The sequence below is a fragment of the Pan troglodytes genome, chromosome 12 (assembly GCF_028858775.2).
Source record: "Pan troglodytes isolate AG18354 chromosome 12, NHGRI_mPanTro3-v2.0_pri, whole genome shotgun sequence".
Lineage (NCBI taxonomy): Eukaryota > Metazoa > Chordata > Mammalia > Primates > Hominidae > Pan > Pan troglodytes.
In genome coordinates this window covers 51,663,967-51,675,132 of record NC_072410.2, presented here as the reverse complement: position 1 = coordinate 51,675,132, position 11,166 = coordinate 51,663,967, and the positions used below count along the sequence as shown (strand labels likewise).

Genomic DNA, 11,166 nt, shown 5'->3' with positions numbered 1-11,166 from the left:
TGAAGGCTCCCTCCTCAGGGCTGCCGGGACCGCCTCGAGGGCTTGTCTGTTTAGGTCCCAATTCCTCCCGGATCCGTACATTCACACGAGCGCAGGGCAACAATCTGAGCGAGTGTTCGTGTGTGCCCGTGTGACTCGCCATCGCGTGGCAGATGTTCAGTAGAACATTACAGTAATTTCTGTTACAGGTCCATGGGCGCAGGTCCCTGAACCCACAGCTTCGCGGGGGTCTGGCCGAGCATGCGTCACAACCTACGCGGCCAAGAGCAGTGCGCACGCGCAACCTAACGCGGGACTGCCAGCAACTTCCGGGCGTTTACAGGCAGGCAGGTCAGTGATGTGTCCTAAGGGTCCGACCGACCTAGATACCCCTCTTTGATTCCTCCTCTTGGGATTAGTGTCCATCTCTGGAAGCAGGATCCAGGAGGACGGGAGGGGCCGCTGCGGACCGCAGTCGCTCCACCTGGAGGAGACACCAGAAGGAAGACAGCCTGAGGGACGCAGCGATCCCCGGCTCCTACCGGCGCCACGCGCACGCGCACGCGCACGCGCACAGGGAGTCAGCTGGCTGCGCGGGAGGTCACGGGAAGTGGGGCGGTGCCCAGACAGCTGGAGGGAAGGAGGTGTCAGGCGGGGAGAGACGCAAACGGCGGGACCAGCAGCGACGGTAGCAGCAGCATGGCCGCGATCTATGGGGGTGTAGAGGGGTGAGTGCGGCCCGGCGGAGGGAGCCTGGGCCCGAGGGCGGGGCGGAAGGCCGTGGCCAGCCTGGCAAGCTGGTGGCCTTGATCCTCGGCGTCCGGGCACTTTGGGCGGCGGGACCTTGCGGTGAAGAGGTGTGTGCACGCGCAGGGGCGCCCTGGAGCGCACAGCTGTATGCCTTACGGGGACTCTGCCTGTGCAACAGCCACACCCCGGGTTGGGGATCCTTTGTGTTTCTTGGCGGAACCACGCCCCTTTCTCCCACGAAACACCCACTCCGCTGTCTTCAGCTGGAGAAGCAGCTCCTTTTTCCTATTCCTGACCTCGGACAGAGTTTTGCAGAACAGGTGTCAGGTGTGAAATTGCTGAGCGCGGGCAGGGTGGGGAGTGGGAGTGGGGAGAAGCGGGACAAAGATCTTGGCTGAGGTTATCCGGGAGCTGGAGCAGCTGCGAGCCAGAGTACTAGGTTGTCCTGATGTCTGAAAACCGCTCCATCCCTGTTGGCCTTCCATGCTGCTTTCACTAGATTGCATTTTTCTGCTCAGAAGCTTGTTTACTGAACTTTTTGTAATAGCTCTGCGCCCGGGTATGACCATGGACAAGATATTTACCCTCCCTGGGCTACAGTTACCATATGTGCAAAGTGAGGATAGGGATAAATAAGATCGCTATGTCCCTGCCAGTGGCAACATTCTGTGAATCTGAGTGTGTCAAATCAGGAAATAATGGGGGTCGCTGGCCTCTCAGCCAGGGCACTGTACTTTCGAATCTGTGATTGTTTTCACTTCTCTGGCAGCCACACCCCACTGCTGATTCACAGACCCCAAAGTCTTTTCACATGAATTGTTAGGAATGATCTTTCCCATCCTGTATTTGTAGCACTTAAAAAAAACAGTATAGGAGTCTGCATTCATCCTTGTTATAGTCATCTGTAAGATATGACCCGTTTCTTCCAGTTCGTCAAGACATGCTTTTGGTTGTGGAATCTGCCACCTCATGTATTAACTACCCCCTTGAAATTTCATGTCCTCTTTGAGTTTGATGAGCGGTCTTCAGTGTCTTCTTCTGCCATTCCTAAAAGTAATGATCAATAAAGAAACATATATCCCATCACCACAGATCTCCCTGTGAACTACTGTGACCCCCAGTAATCAACATTTGAAGGTTTAGTTGCTTAAGTATGTATGAAGTCACCCTGCCATCTGGTCAGCATTTCTAGCAAAGGTGTCTTGAAGACCTTGGCAGCTGGATCTTGAAATGCAGTGTTTAGCTATTGTGAGGGAAGCAGAGAGATGTGCCATTTTTCTTAGGAGTGTTTGCTGAGCATTGCCTGTGCCAGCTCCTGTGCTCGTTCTGAGAGGGTAAGTAAGTGATCAGGAGCTTGACCCAGTGGAGCTTGAAGTCTAGTGAGAGGCGGACACAAAGCGTCTGAACACACTCTTCATACAGAGGAGACTTTAATAACTTTGGAGGCACTGTGAAGGTTTAACTAACGGAGACTTAACTAATTCGTTGGGGTGGGCCACACCTCAGAAAAGGTTTCGAGGACTAGGTGAAGCATAAGTAGAGTCTTGCAGGATAAGGAGGACATCCCCAAGGGAAGAGGAGTGAGAATTATGTTTCAGTTAAAGAGCATGCAAACACTGAACCACAGAGGCGGGTTTGGGAGTGGTGATTGAGTTTGTCGAAGCTGTCTCCTCCATCATACTGGGCTCTGCCAGTGTGGACAGCACAAGCTTAGCTCTCTCTGTGGGTTTTTCCGAGCAAGATCAAGTGCCCTCTTGTGTTCTGTAGGGGAGGCACACGATCCAAGGTCCTTTTAGTCTCAGAGGATGGGAAGATCCTGGCAGAAGCAGATGGACTGAGCACAAACCACTGGGTAAAAACCATACTGAGGGGATCAGAGGGCTTGGTTCTGATTTTATTCTCTGTAATTCCTGTTGAGGTGGTGGCTGGGACTCACAGAGCAGCCTGTGGGGGCAACATAGCTTCTGTAAGCCTTTGTAACTCCTTCTTCCCTTGATTGGGGCCAGCTGATCGGGACAGACAAGTGTGTGGAGAGGATCAATGAGATGGTGAACAGGGCCAAACGGAAAGCAGGGGTGGATCCTCTGGTACCGCTGCGAAGCTTGGTGAGTCTGGGGTGGAGCCTGGGAATTCAGCCATCAGTGACACTGAGACAGCTAGCAAGTTTGGACTAGATGAGTTTGATGACTGCAGAGGGAAAGACCTCCAAGACTTAGTCCCTGGTGTCAAAACTGTCATAATCTCACCCAGTCTCATGGCTTCAGTTGCCACCTACAAACTACAAATGTGTTGGAAGAGCACAGGGCTTTGGAGAGCTGCTGAGACCTTGGTTTGAATCCCAGCTTTGCTGCTCAGTATCTGCATAACCCTGTGTAGGTTACTCACCTTCTCTAAGCCTCAGTTTCCTCATTTGGAAAATGTGAATAGTAGCTACCTCAGAGTTGTTGGGAAAGTAAAATGGCATGATACATTGCAAAGTGGTTAGTATAGAGCCTGACCCATAAGCACTCATTCAGTGTTAGCTATTATTTACTCCTGGTTCAGATCTTTCTCCCAAGTTGCGGTAGCTCCGGCTACTCCCTGGACATATATGTGAGATGTTCTGCAGACACAGGCAAACCCCATGTATGCCAAACCAAGCTTACCTCTCTCCATCTCCCCTCACCTTGCCCCGCTGCCTGATCTTTCTGTTAAGAGCACTACTGCCCTTCCAAGCTCCAAAGCTGGCATTGTTGAATCCCCTCTTTCTTCTGTCCATCCCCAGTCCAGGTTGTTCTTATAACCACAGCCTTCTGAGGGGTCATTGTGTGGGGAGAAAGGAGGACTGGGGCTGGGTGAACAGGGTATGGCCAGATGGGGAGAACAGGAATCAGGCCTCAGGAGGGGGCGGGGGTTGAGACAAGAGCTGGGGCTGGGGCTTTGCACACTCGCTCACCTCCCGCGTGGCCTAGGGCCTATCTCTGAGCGGTGGGGACCAGGAGGACGCGGGGAGGATCCTGATCGAGGAGCTGAGGGACCGATTTCCCTACCTGAGTGAAAGCTACTTAATCACCACCGATGCCGCCGGCTCCATCGCCACAGCTACACCGGATGGTGAGGAAGTGGAGGGAGGGGTGAGAGTGAGAACTGGTTTTTTTGGGAAAGCCCCTTAGATATAGCTGACAAAACTTGTTCTGCAAATATCCAGAAGGCAGCCACTCTTATATTCCCCTCAACTCTTTCAGTAGTTTAAGTCTCTGCCAGAGCAAGGACCAGGCAGCAGGAGGGAGGGCAAGAAAGGTCTCTTGATGGGAATCCAGGAGTGGGGTCAAACATAACTCCCCTGCAGATGAGGGACCACCTGGGGGCGGTATAGTGAGGAAGGCAGGCTGGGGAAGCTGTCAGTGCTGAGGAGGAAGTGGGGTGGCCCTGTGATAGTGTAAAGAGTGTTGGTGTCATGGGATTGGTGTTTGAATCCCAGTTCCTGTTTTGCCTGCTATACCATGTTGGCGAAGTTCCAAAACTCTGAGTTTCAGTTTTCTCATCTATAAAATAGAGGTAGTTGTATTCATAAGATGGTTTAGGGTATGAGTGAATATCACTGTGAGAACGGGTCTAGCACAATCCCAGTAAAGCAGGTAGAGTCACTGGAAGACCGGCTGGGCAAGGAGCCACATTCCCTCTAAGAGGTGGAGGCTTGCATTTCTCTTTGTCCCCCTAGATGAGGGCATTATGGGATTAGAGTTTTTCTGAGACCCAGGCCCTCACCCTCAGGCAGGAAACTAGCTGGGCTCAGTTTTCTCCTCTACAGGACTGGGTGGTGATTCCCTTGCCTGGGGCTGGTTTCTGTCCTGTCTTTCCACAGTGGCAAGCTGTTGCTCTGTGCCAGGCCTTGGCCACACTGAGCCTCCTATTCCCTTTCCGCAGGTGGAGTTGTGCTCATATCTGGAACAGGCTCCAACTGCAGGCTCATCAACCCTGATGGCTCCGAGAGTGGCTGCGGCGGCTGGGGCCATATGATGGGTGATGAGGGTTCAGGTGAGCTCACTGACTGGCCCAGCTCCAGGTCCTGGATCTGCTCCTTCCTTCACTCCCTGTCTTTCTCTCCTTAGCCTTGGCTCACTGAGCCCTTGGGGCTTCCTGGGGACAACTCCTGAACCTGGCCATTCCATGTGCAGGATCATGACTGAGATCATAGAGGTGCGAATGCTGGATGAGCTGCTGACCCTGCTCTCCAGCAGTGACTTGCACCCAGGACTCAGATTCATCCCTCAGCACAGGGGCCTGCCTGTGTTGACTTGCTGTCCTTAGGGAGGAGTTGAAACTGAGGGTAAGGCCATAGATGCCAGGAGATGCCATACCAGTCTGCTAGGGGAAAGGGTGTAGAAGCCCTTCCAACATCACCTCTCTCTAGGTAGTGTGTGTTTATTTTCATAGGGGCCCTTGAGGTCCAGTTCATGGCAGTGACTCCAGTGGTATTTGTGACAACAGACTGACCTTGCCTTATCCTTGGGTAGGAGCTGGTGTGACACAGCCTCACCTATTCTGTTTTCCCCCTCCAACTTTCCCTTATCTTGGTCAGTCAGATACAGTTTGATAGAGACCCTCCCACACCCCTCTCCCACCCCCTGCCACCCCTGGCTGGGAATCAGGAAACCTAATTTGTATAAAACTCAAGCAGATCACTAATCTGTCTGGATCTGAGTTTCCTCCTCGTGAGCTCAGGATGACTGCTCCCATCTTCTTAGCCCTCTCTGCTCCCTGCAGCCTACTGGATCGCACACCAAGCAGTGAAAATAGTGTTTGACTCCATTGACAACCTAGAGGCGGCTCCTCATGATATCGGCTACGTCAAACAGGCCATGTTCCACTATTTCCAGGTACTCCTCCTGCTCCCAGTAAACATGCGCACCTGGGGTAGGGCAGTGAAACACTCCAAGTAAGAGTGGATGCAGGGGAGGGCCTGGGCGGACCGGCAGGAAATAGGGTGAGTTGTGGGTCTGAGTTGCAGGGTGAAGTCATAGGTGAGGACAGGGTGCATTCTAGGAGGTGCATTCTAGGACAGGGCAGTGCATTCTAGGAGGGTGTCAGTCATGAGGAAGGGGTGGTTTGAGGACAGGTGATTAGCCAGACTTCATTCTTGGGCAGCTAGAACCTGCTGGGAGGTGAAAGAGATGGCATTCTAGGCTAGAATGAAAAGTGCAGGATGAGATCACAGGGCAGAGACAGCAAGTAGAGTATGAATGTGTGCACTGGGCTGTGAGCTGCTTCTGGCCTGGATGGGTCAAGAGAGCCCTTAAAGAGGTGGACAGGGAGAGTTCTGGGGGATATGCATCTTCCTTCTCTGGGCGTTGGGGATTGACTCTTCCTTGTCTGTGCTGTGTTCATTTGTGGTAAGTTAGGAAACATCTGCCTTTAGCGGAACCAGAGGTAAAAGGCGGGAGAAAAGGTGAAAGGGAGAGGACAAGGTTGATGAGTTTGATAGTTACCTGTGAGGCGCAGTTAGTCTTCCTGTCCAGACATTTAGGTGGGCTGGGGCTGGGGCTGGGACCAGGACCAAGGAAGGAAAATAGAGATGCTGGGAAGTAGGGCCTGGATTATCAGGGCTGAGGGATTGATGATTAAAGAGGATCCCGGCTAGGCCAAGGTGAGGAATAGGAGGGGACCAGGAAGAGAAATCACTTGATGAGCAGTTGTCGTAGGAAGTGCAGTTAGTAACTGTTAAGCTATCCGGACTCAGCCAATTGGTTCCAAACTCTACTGATAGGTCTACTGCTCCCTCTTCTGTCCTTTAGTCATTCTTACAGGGTTGTTTCAAAGATCAGATGAGATAGTATATAACGTGCTTACTACATTGCTGTAGGTGCTCAAGTTTTACCACCCACTCCCTCAGACATTTACTTAAAATGTATTCTGGGGGCTGGGCACAGTGGCTCACACCTGTAATCCCAGCACTTTGAGAGGCCAAGGTGGGCGGATCACTTGAGGTCAGGTGTTCAAGACCAGCCTGGCCAACATGGTGAAACCCTGCCTGTACTAAAAATACAAAAATTAGCCAGGCGTGATGGCGGGTACCTGTAATCCCAGGTACTCAGGAGGCTGAGGCAGAGATAATTGCTTGAACCTGGGAGGCGGAGGTTGCAGTGAGGTGAGATCACACCACTGTACTCCAGCTTGGGTGACAGAGCGAGACTCTGTCTCAAAAAAAATAAAAAAAAAATTCTGGGGAACCATTGGTTCCTCAGGACCTTAGAGGTGTTAAAGATGTATAAGTTTGTTGGGATTGGAAGGACCTACCTTCTGTGGTCAAATAAGTTTTGGGAGAAACAAATTGATTTCTTGATTGCAGGACTTCTCAGAGCCTTTAATTTGCTAATGTGCATTGTGACTCCCCAAGGGAGAGTTACAATATGCAATATTCTTTGGATTCCTTTGACCAAAGAAATCTTTTCAAGAGCACCCCAACCCAGCTACTCAGGAGGCTGACGTGGGAGGATTGCTTAAGGCCAGCCTAGGCAACAGCAAGACCTTGTCCCTAAAAAGGAAAAAAAAAAAAATTACAAAAAAAGAGCAGCTGAAGAAACTATAGGAAACACTTTGGTTAACACAAATCTGTTCTCTGTGCTGCCTTCAAACTAATCTATAAGAAATAATGAAGTCCATGTTAGGGAACACAGATAACTTCTCAAATGAGAAATCTCAAATCCTTGTACTTTGGAGTTAAAAAAAATTATTCTAGCTTTTCCAACAGTAGAGACATTAGGAAGGCCAACTTTGGTGGGCAGATTGGGGATTTTCCTTTGCTTCTGATGACTCTCTTGTGCCCTTTCTCCTCTCAGGTGCCAGATCGGCTAGGGATACTCACTCACCTGTATAGGGACTTTGATAAATGCAGGTTTGCTGGGTTTTGCCGGAAAATTGCAGAAGGTACTGGAGGTGGGGGGTGGGTTTTATCTGGCTTTGTTCTCCAAAGATCCCCAGTTGGGAGATTGAGTGGGGTTCAGACAGGACTGACAACAATTTTCCTCTCACCAAGTGACCTCAGTTCTCTGCCACCACTGGCCTTGGTGGTGGTGGGCCTTGGGGTGGAGGCAGAAGGGCACGTGGGTCGTGTTGACAGTTGTGTATTACCTGTGTTTTTTTCTTTAATAGCTATCATGGCTTGCTTAGGCTTTATGCCTGTTTCTGAGGAATTTATGAAGCAGTTGTCCTTCGGACAAATCTATAACTTTCTTTTCCTAGCCAATTATACTCAAAGAACTAGGGGATTATAGAGAGGTTAGGCATATTTTGTTGGGTGTCAGGAGATGCTGAACAGAGGGCTTGTATATCTGTACATTGCTCTTTCTCCACTGTGAGGTCCATCCTGCCTTAATCTGGGTTCCTGCAGCCTCAGGGCATTCTAGGGCTCTCTTAGATCCTGCTGGACTGAGTCCCCTCTAGAAAAGAACCAGGAACAGGCTAACCAACAGCAGACTGTTAGAAGTCGGTGGAGGGCACTGACAGGAGTACCAGCCAGCTGTTCAGCTAGGGTCCTGGGTCCCCAGAGCTGACAGCCTCATAGGAACAGACTTACAGTAACTCAGTGTGAGCTGGATGCATACTAGGTGCCAGTACATTCCTTTAGTGGGTGCTGCCCTCCCTTCCTGAGTTGGGGGCCTGAGTGAGCACCTCTGTACAGGGCACCCCTCTACAGAGGGAGGTAGCTGATATGTTTGTCAGTGGAGACTTGCTTCTCCACCTACCACGAGGCGGGCATCCATCTTGCAGTAGACTCCTAGCTCAGGGTGCTCCTGTGATGGCTGCCTTGCAACAGAGAGAGGATAGCCCAGGAATGGCAGCTCCCTCCTTTCTCACCAGTTTCCTTCTTCCGTCCTCCCTACCCCAGGTGCTCAGCAGGGAGACCCCCTTTCCCGCTATATCTTCAGGAAGGCTGGGGAGATGCTGGGCAGACACATCGTAGCAGTGTTGCCCGAGATTGACCCGGTGAGTTGAGGTGGGAGTGAAGATGGGGGGAGCTGCTGGGTGAGGAGTGGTCCTTTCCCACTGTGGATGGGACTATCCCATCAAACCCTGTATAAATTGGATACTATTTTAAATGAACTTAGGGTCTAAGAAGCATTCTGCAGAATGTCTGTAACAAGAAAGTTCTTTGGTCAAATGCCGCCCTCTGTAATTGGCCTGTAATCTGTATTTATGTATAGTAAATTAGTTTAATGTACGTGTGTGTGTGTGCTGTCCCCTTTCTATTTTATTTTTTATTTTTTTGAGACACAGTCTCACTCTGTCAGCCAGGCTGGAGTGCAGTAGCGTGATCTCAGCTCACTGCAGCCTCCACCTCCCACTCTACCTCCCAGGTTCAAGTGATTCTCGTATCTCAGCCTCCCCAGTAGCTGGGATTACAGGCGCGCATCACCATGGCCGGCTAATTTTTGTACTTTTGGTTTTGCCATGTTGGCCAGGTAGGTCTTGAACTCCTGACCTCAAGTGGTCCACCCACCTTGGCCCAAAGTGCCGGGATTACAGGCATGAGCCACCGCGCCCAGCCTGTCCCCTTTGAGTTAATTTCAGTTCAGTCATGTTTCTGTTCATTTCCCTCACTTCTGTCTTTCCTTCCTCTCTATTGTTGCTTAATGCTTTTTCCTTCCTCTTCTCTCCTTGCCCTTTACAAATGTCTCCTATTTTCCTCCCTTTTTTTTTCCCCTTTCCTGAGTCTGTCTACTGTTTCTTGGCTTGAGGGCGAGTAACTGGGATAGAGTGGGTTGGTCATAGGAAACTCCCGCCTTCAGCACTGGAGAGGCTAGGTTGGCCCCCATATCCATTTTCTGCTCTCCACCCAGGTCTTGTTCCAGGGCGAGATTGGACTCCCCATCCTGTGCGTGGGCTCTGTGTGGAAGAGCTGGGAGCTGCTGAAGGAAGGTGAGCCTGGGGGGTGGCTGGAAGGGCAAGGGCAGGGGACGGGGCTGGAAAGGAGGTGGCCCAGGAAAGCTTTTTGCCCCAGAGAGAACCTGCTTCCTGGACCCTGAGACCTAGACAGGCCACTGATGCTCCCGTCTAAGGCCCTCAACCTCACTCTGCCATTGAGCCCTTTAATGATGTCCCATCCACCTTCCTTGAACTCTTGAAAAGATGTTGTGTTCCAAATGATTTATTGAATAATAGCTACTTTTAAAAAGTTAAAGACAAATCAGACTTAAAATTGGAGCACTGACTGGCGTGTGATAACCTGGGGGACATCCCTAGTCAACATAATTCTAGCTAGAAGAAAAGAGGCCTGGCTTCTTAGCCCTGGCAGCCTTATGCCAGGCAGTTGGACGGTTTCTACTGGACATTCTGAAGTAGCTCAAGGACTCCCATTGCTACCATGGAATTCCTGGCATTGGGTCCTTTGGAGCTGAGAGGAGAGCAGGCCCCCTATGCTGCTGGCTCCAATACTTGAGTACCCAGTGCACCCTGTGTGCTGGGCACTTGGCATGTAGGCCCCTCCAGCATCTCTACAGGAGTACCTCAGGGTCTGGGCATCCTTGTCTGTCTTCCTTCCTGGCCCCAGTACAGGTTACTGTTCTCCTCTTATCTCTGTCCTTGTGTTCTTCCCTCCAGGTTTTCTTTTGGCGCTGACCCAGGGCAGAGAGATCCAGGCTCAGAACTTCTTCTCCAGCTTCACCCTGATGAAGCTGAGGCACTCCTCCGCTCTGGGTGGGGCCAGCCTAGGGGCCAGGCACATCGGGCACCTCCTCCCCATGGACTATAGTGCCAATGCCATTGCCTTCTATTCCTACACCTTCTCCTAGGGGGCTGGTCCCGGCTCCACCCCCTCCAAGCTCAGTGGACACTGGGTCTGGAAGGAAGGAGTCTTTTGCTTCCTTTCTCCTTTTTACAAAAACAAACATAGAAGAAAATAAATGCACTTTATCCACTCCCCAATTGGACTGCATTATCAAACACATGTGCTATGTACATCCTCAGTGCACCTGCCTGCAGATACCCCAGAGGACTCATGAGTGGATTTAGTCCAAGGTTTAAAGCCCCGCCCCCAGGTGCTCGGCCTGTGATCTGCATCCACTCAGCATGCACTTGGGCAGATGATTTGTCTGTGTGCTACCCTTCCCCCCACATTACCATACATATGCACTGTGTGGCTGCCAGTTAATCTGTGACCTGTTTCCTCCTGTCGTGTCAAGTAGGTAACGATCCCTGGTGACCACAGTCACCAGAAACAAGTGTTCGCCATGCAGAACATCACAGAGAGTACCTTAGGCATATCACACCCTCTTCTGAGACTCCCAGCAAGATTTAGGGGCTAGAGTACAATTCTAGACTGGGAGCATCTTTGCCTCACTGGATTTAGTAACTGCAGGTAAGCAGGACATTTTGAAGTTTTTCCTATGAATGAGTTGTTGAAAGGTTATGAGGATGGCTGAGATCCAAGAAGACCAACTAGGTACCGCTCACCTCGGT

General features: G+C 51.1%; 1 protein-coding gene across 3 annotated transcripts; it reads left to right on the top strand.

Annotated features, from left to right (window-relative positions):
• Positions 1 to 268: 268 nt before the first annotated feature.
• NAGK (N-acetylglucosamine kinase) lies at positions 269 to 10,632 on the top strand. Of its 3 annotated transcripts, none has more exons than XM_016948726.3 (10): positions 269 to 707; positions 2,497 to 2,581; positions 2,736 to 2,834; positions 3,681 to 3,822; positions 4,636 to 4,746; positions 5,476 to 5,588; positions 7,548 to 7,635; positions 8,597 to 8,694; positions 9,549 to 9,627; positions 10,309 to 10,632. In XM_016948726.3, exons 1-10 carry the CDS (start codon positions 679 to 681, stop codon positions 10,497 to 10,499), a joined length of 1,035 nt encoding a protein of 344 aa, XP_016804215.1. In that variant the 5' UTR covers positions 269 to 678; the 3' UTR covers positions 10,500 to 10,632. The 3 variants fall into 3 exon arrangements, with proteins under 3 accessions (XP_016804215.1, XP_016804216.1, XP_016804217.1); XM_016948727.3 differs by having other exon boundaries at positions 274 to 330; XM_016948728.4 differs by lacking the exon at positions 2,497 to 2,581 and having other exon boundaries at positions 292 to 707.
• The last annotated feature ends 534 nt before the right edge of the window (positions 10,633 to 11,166 follow it).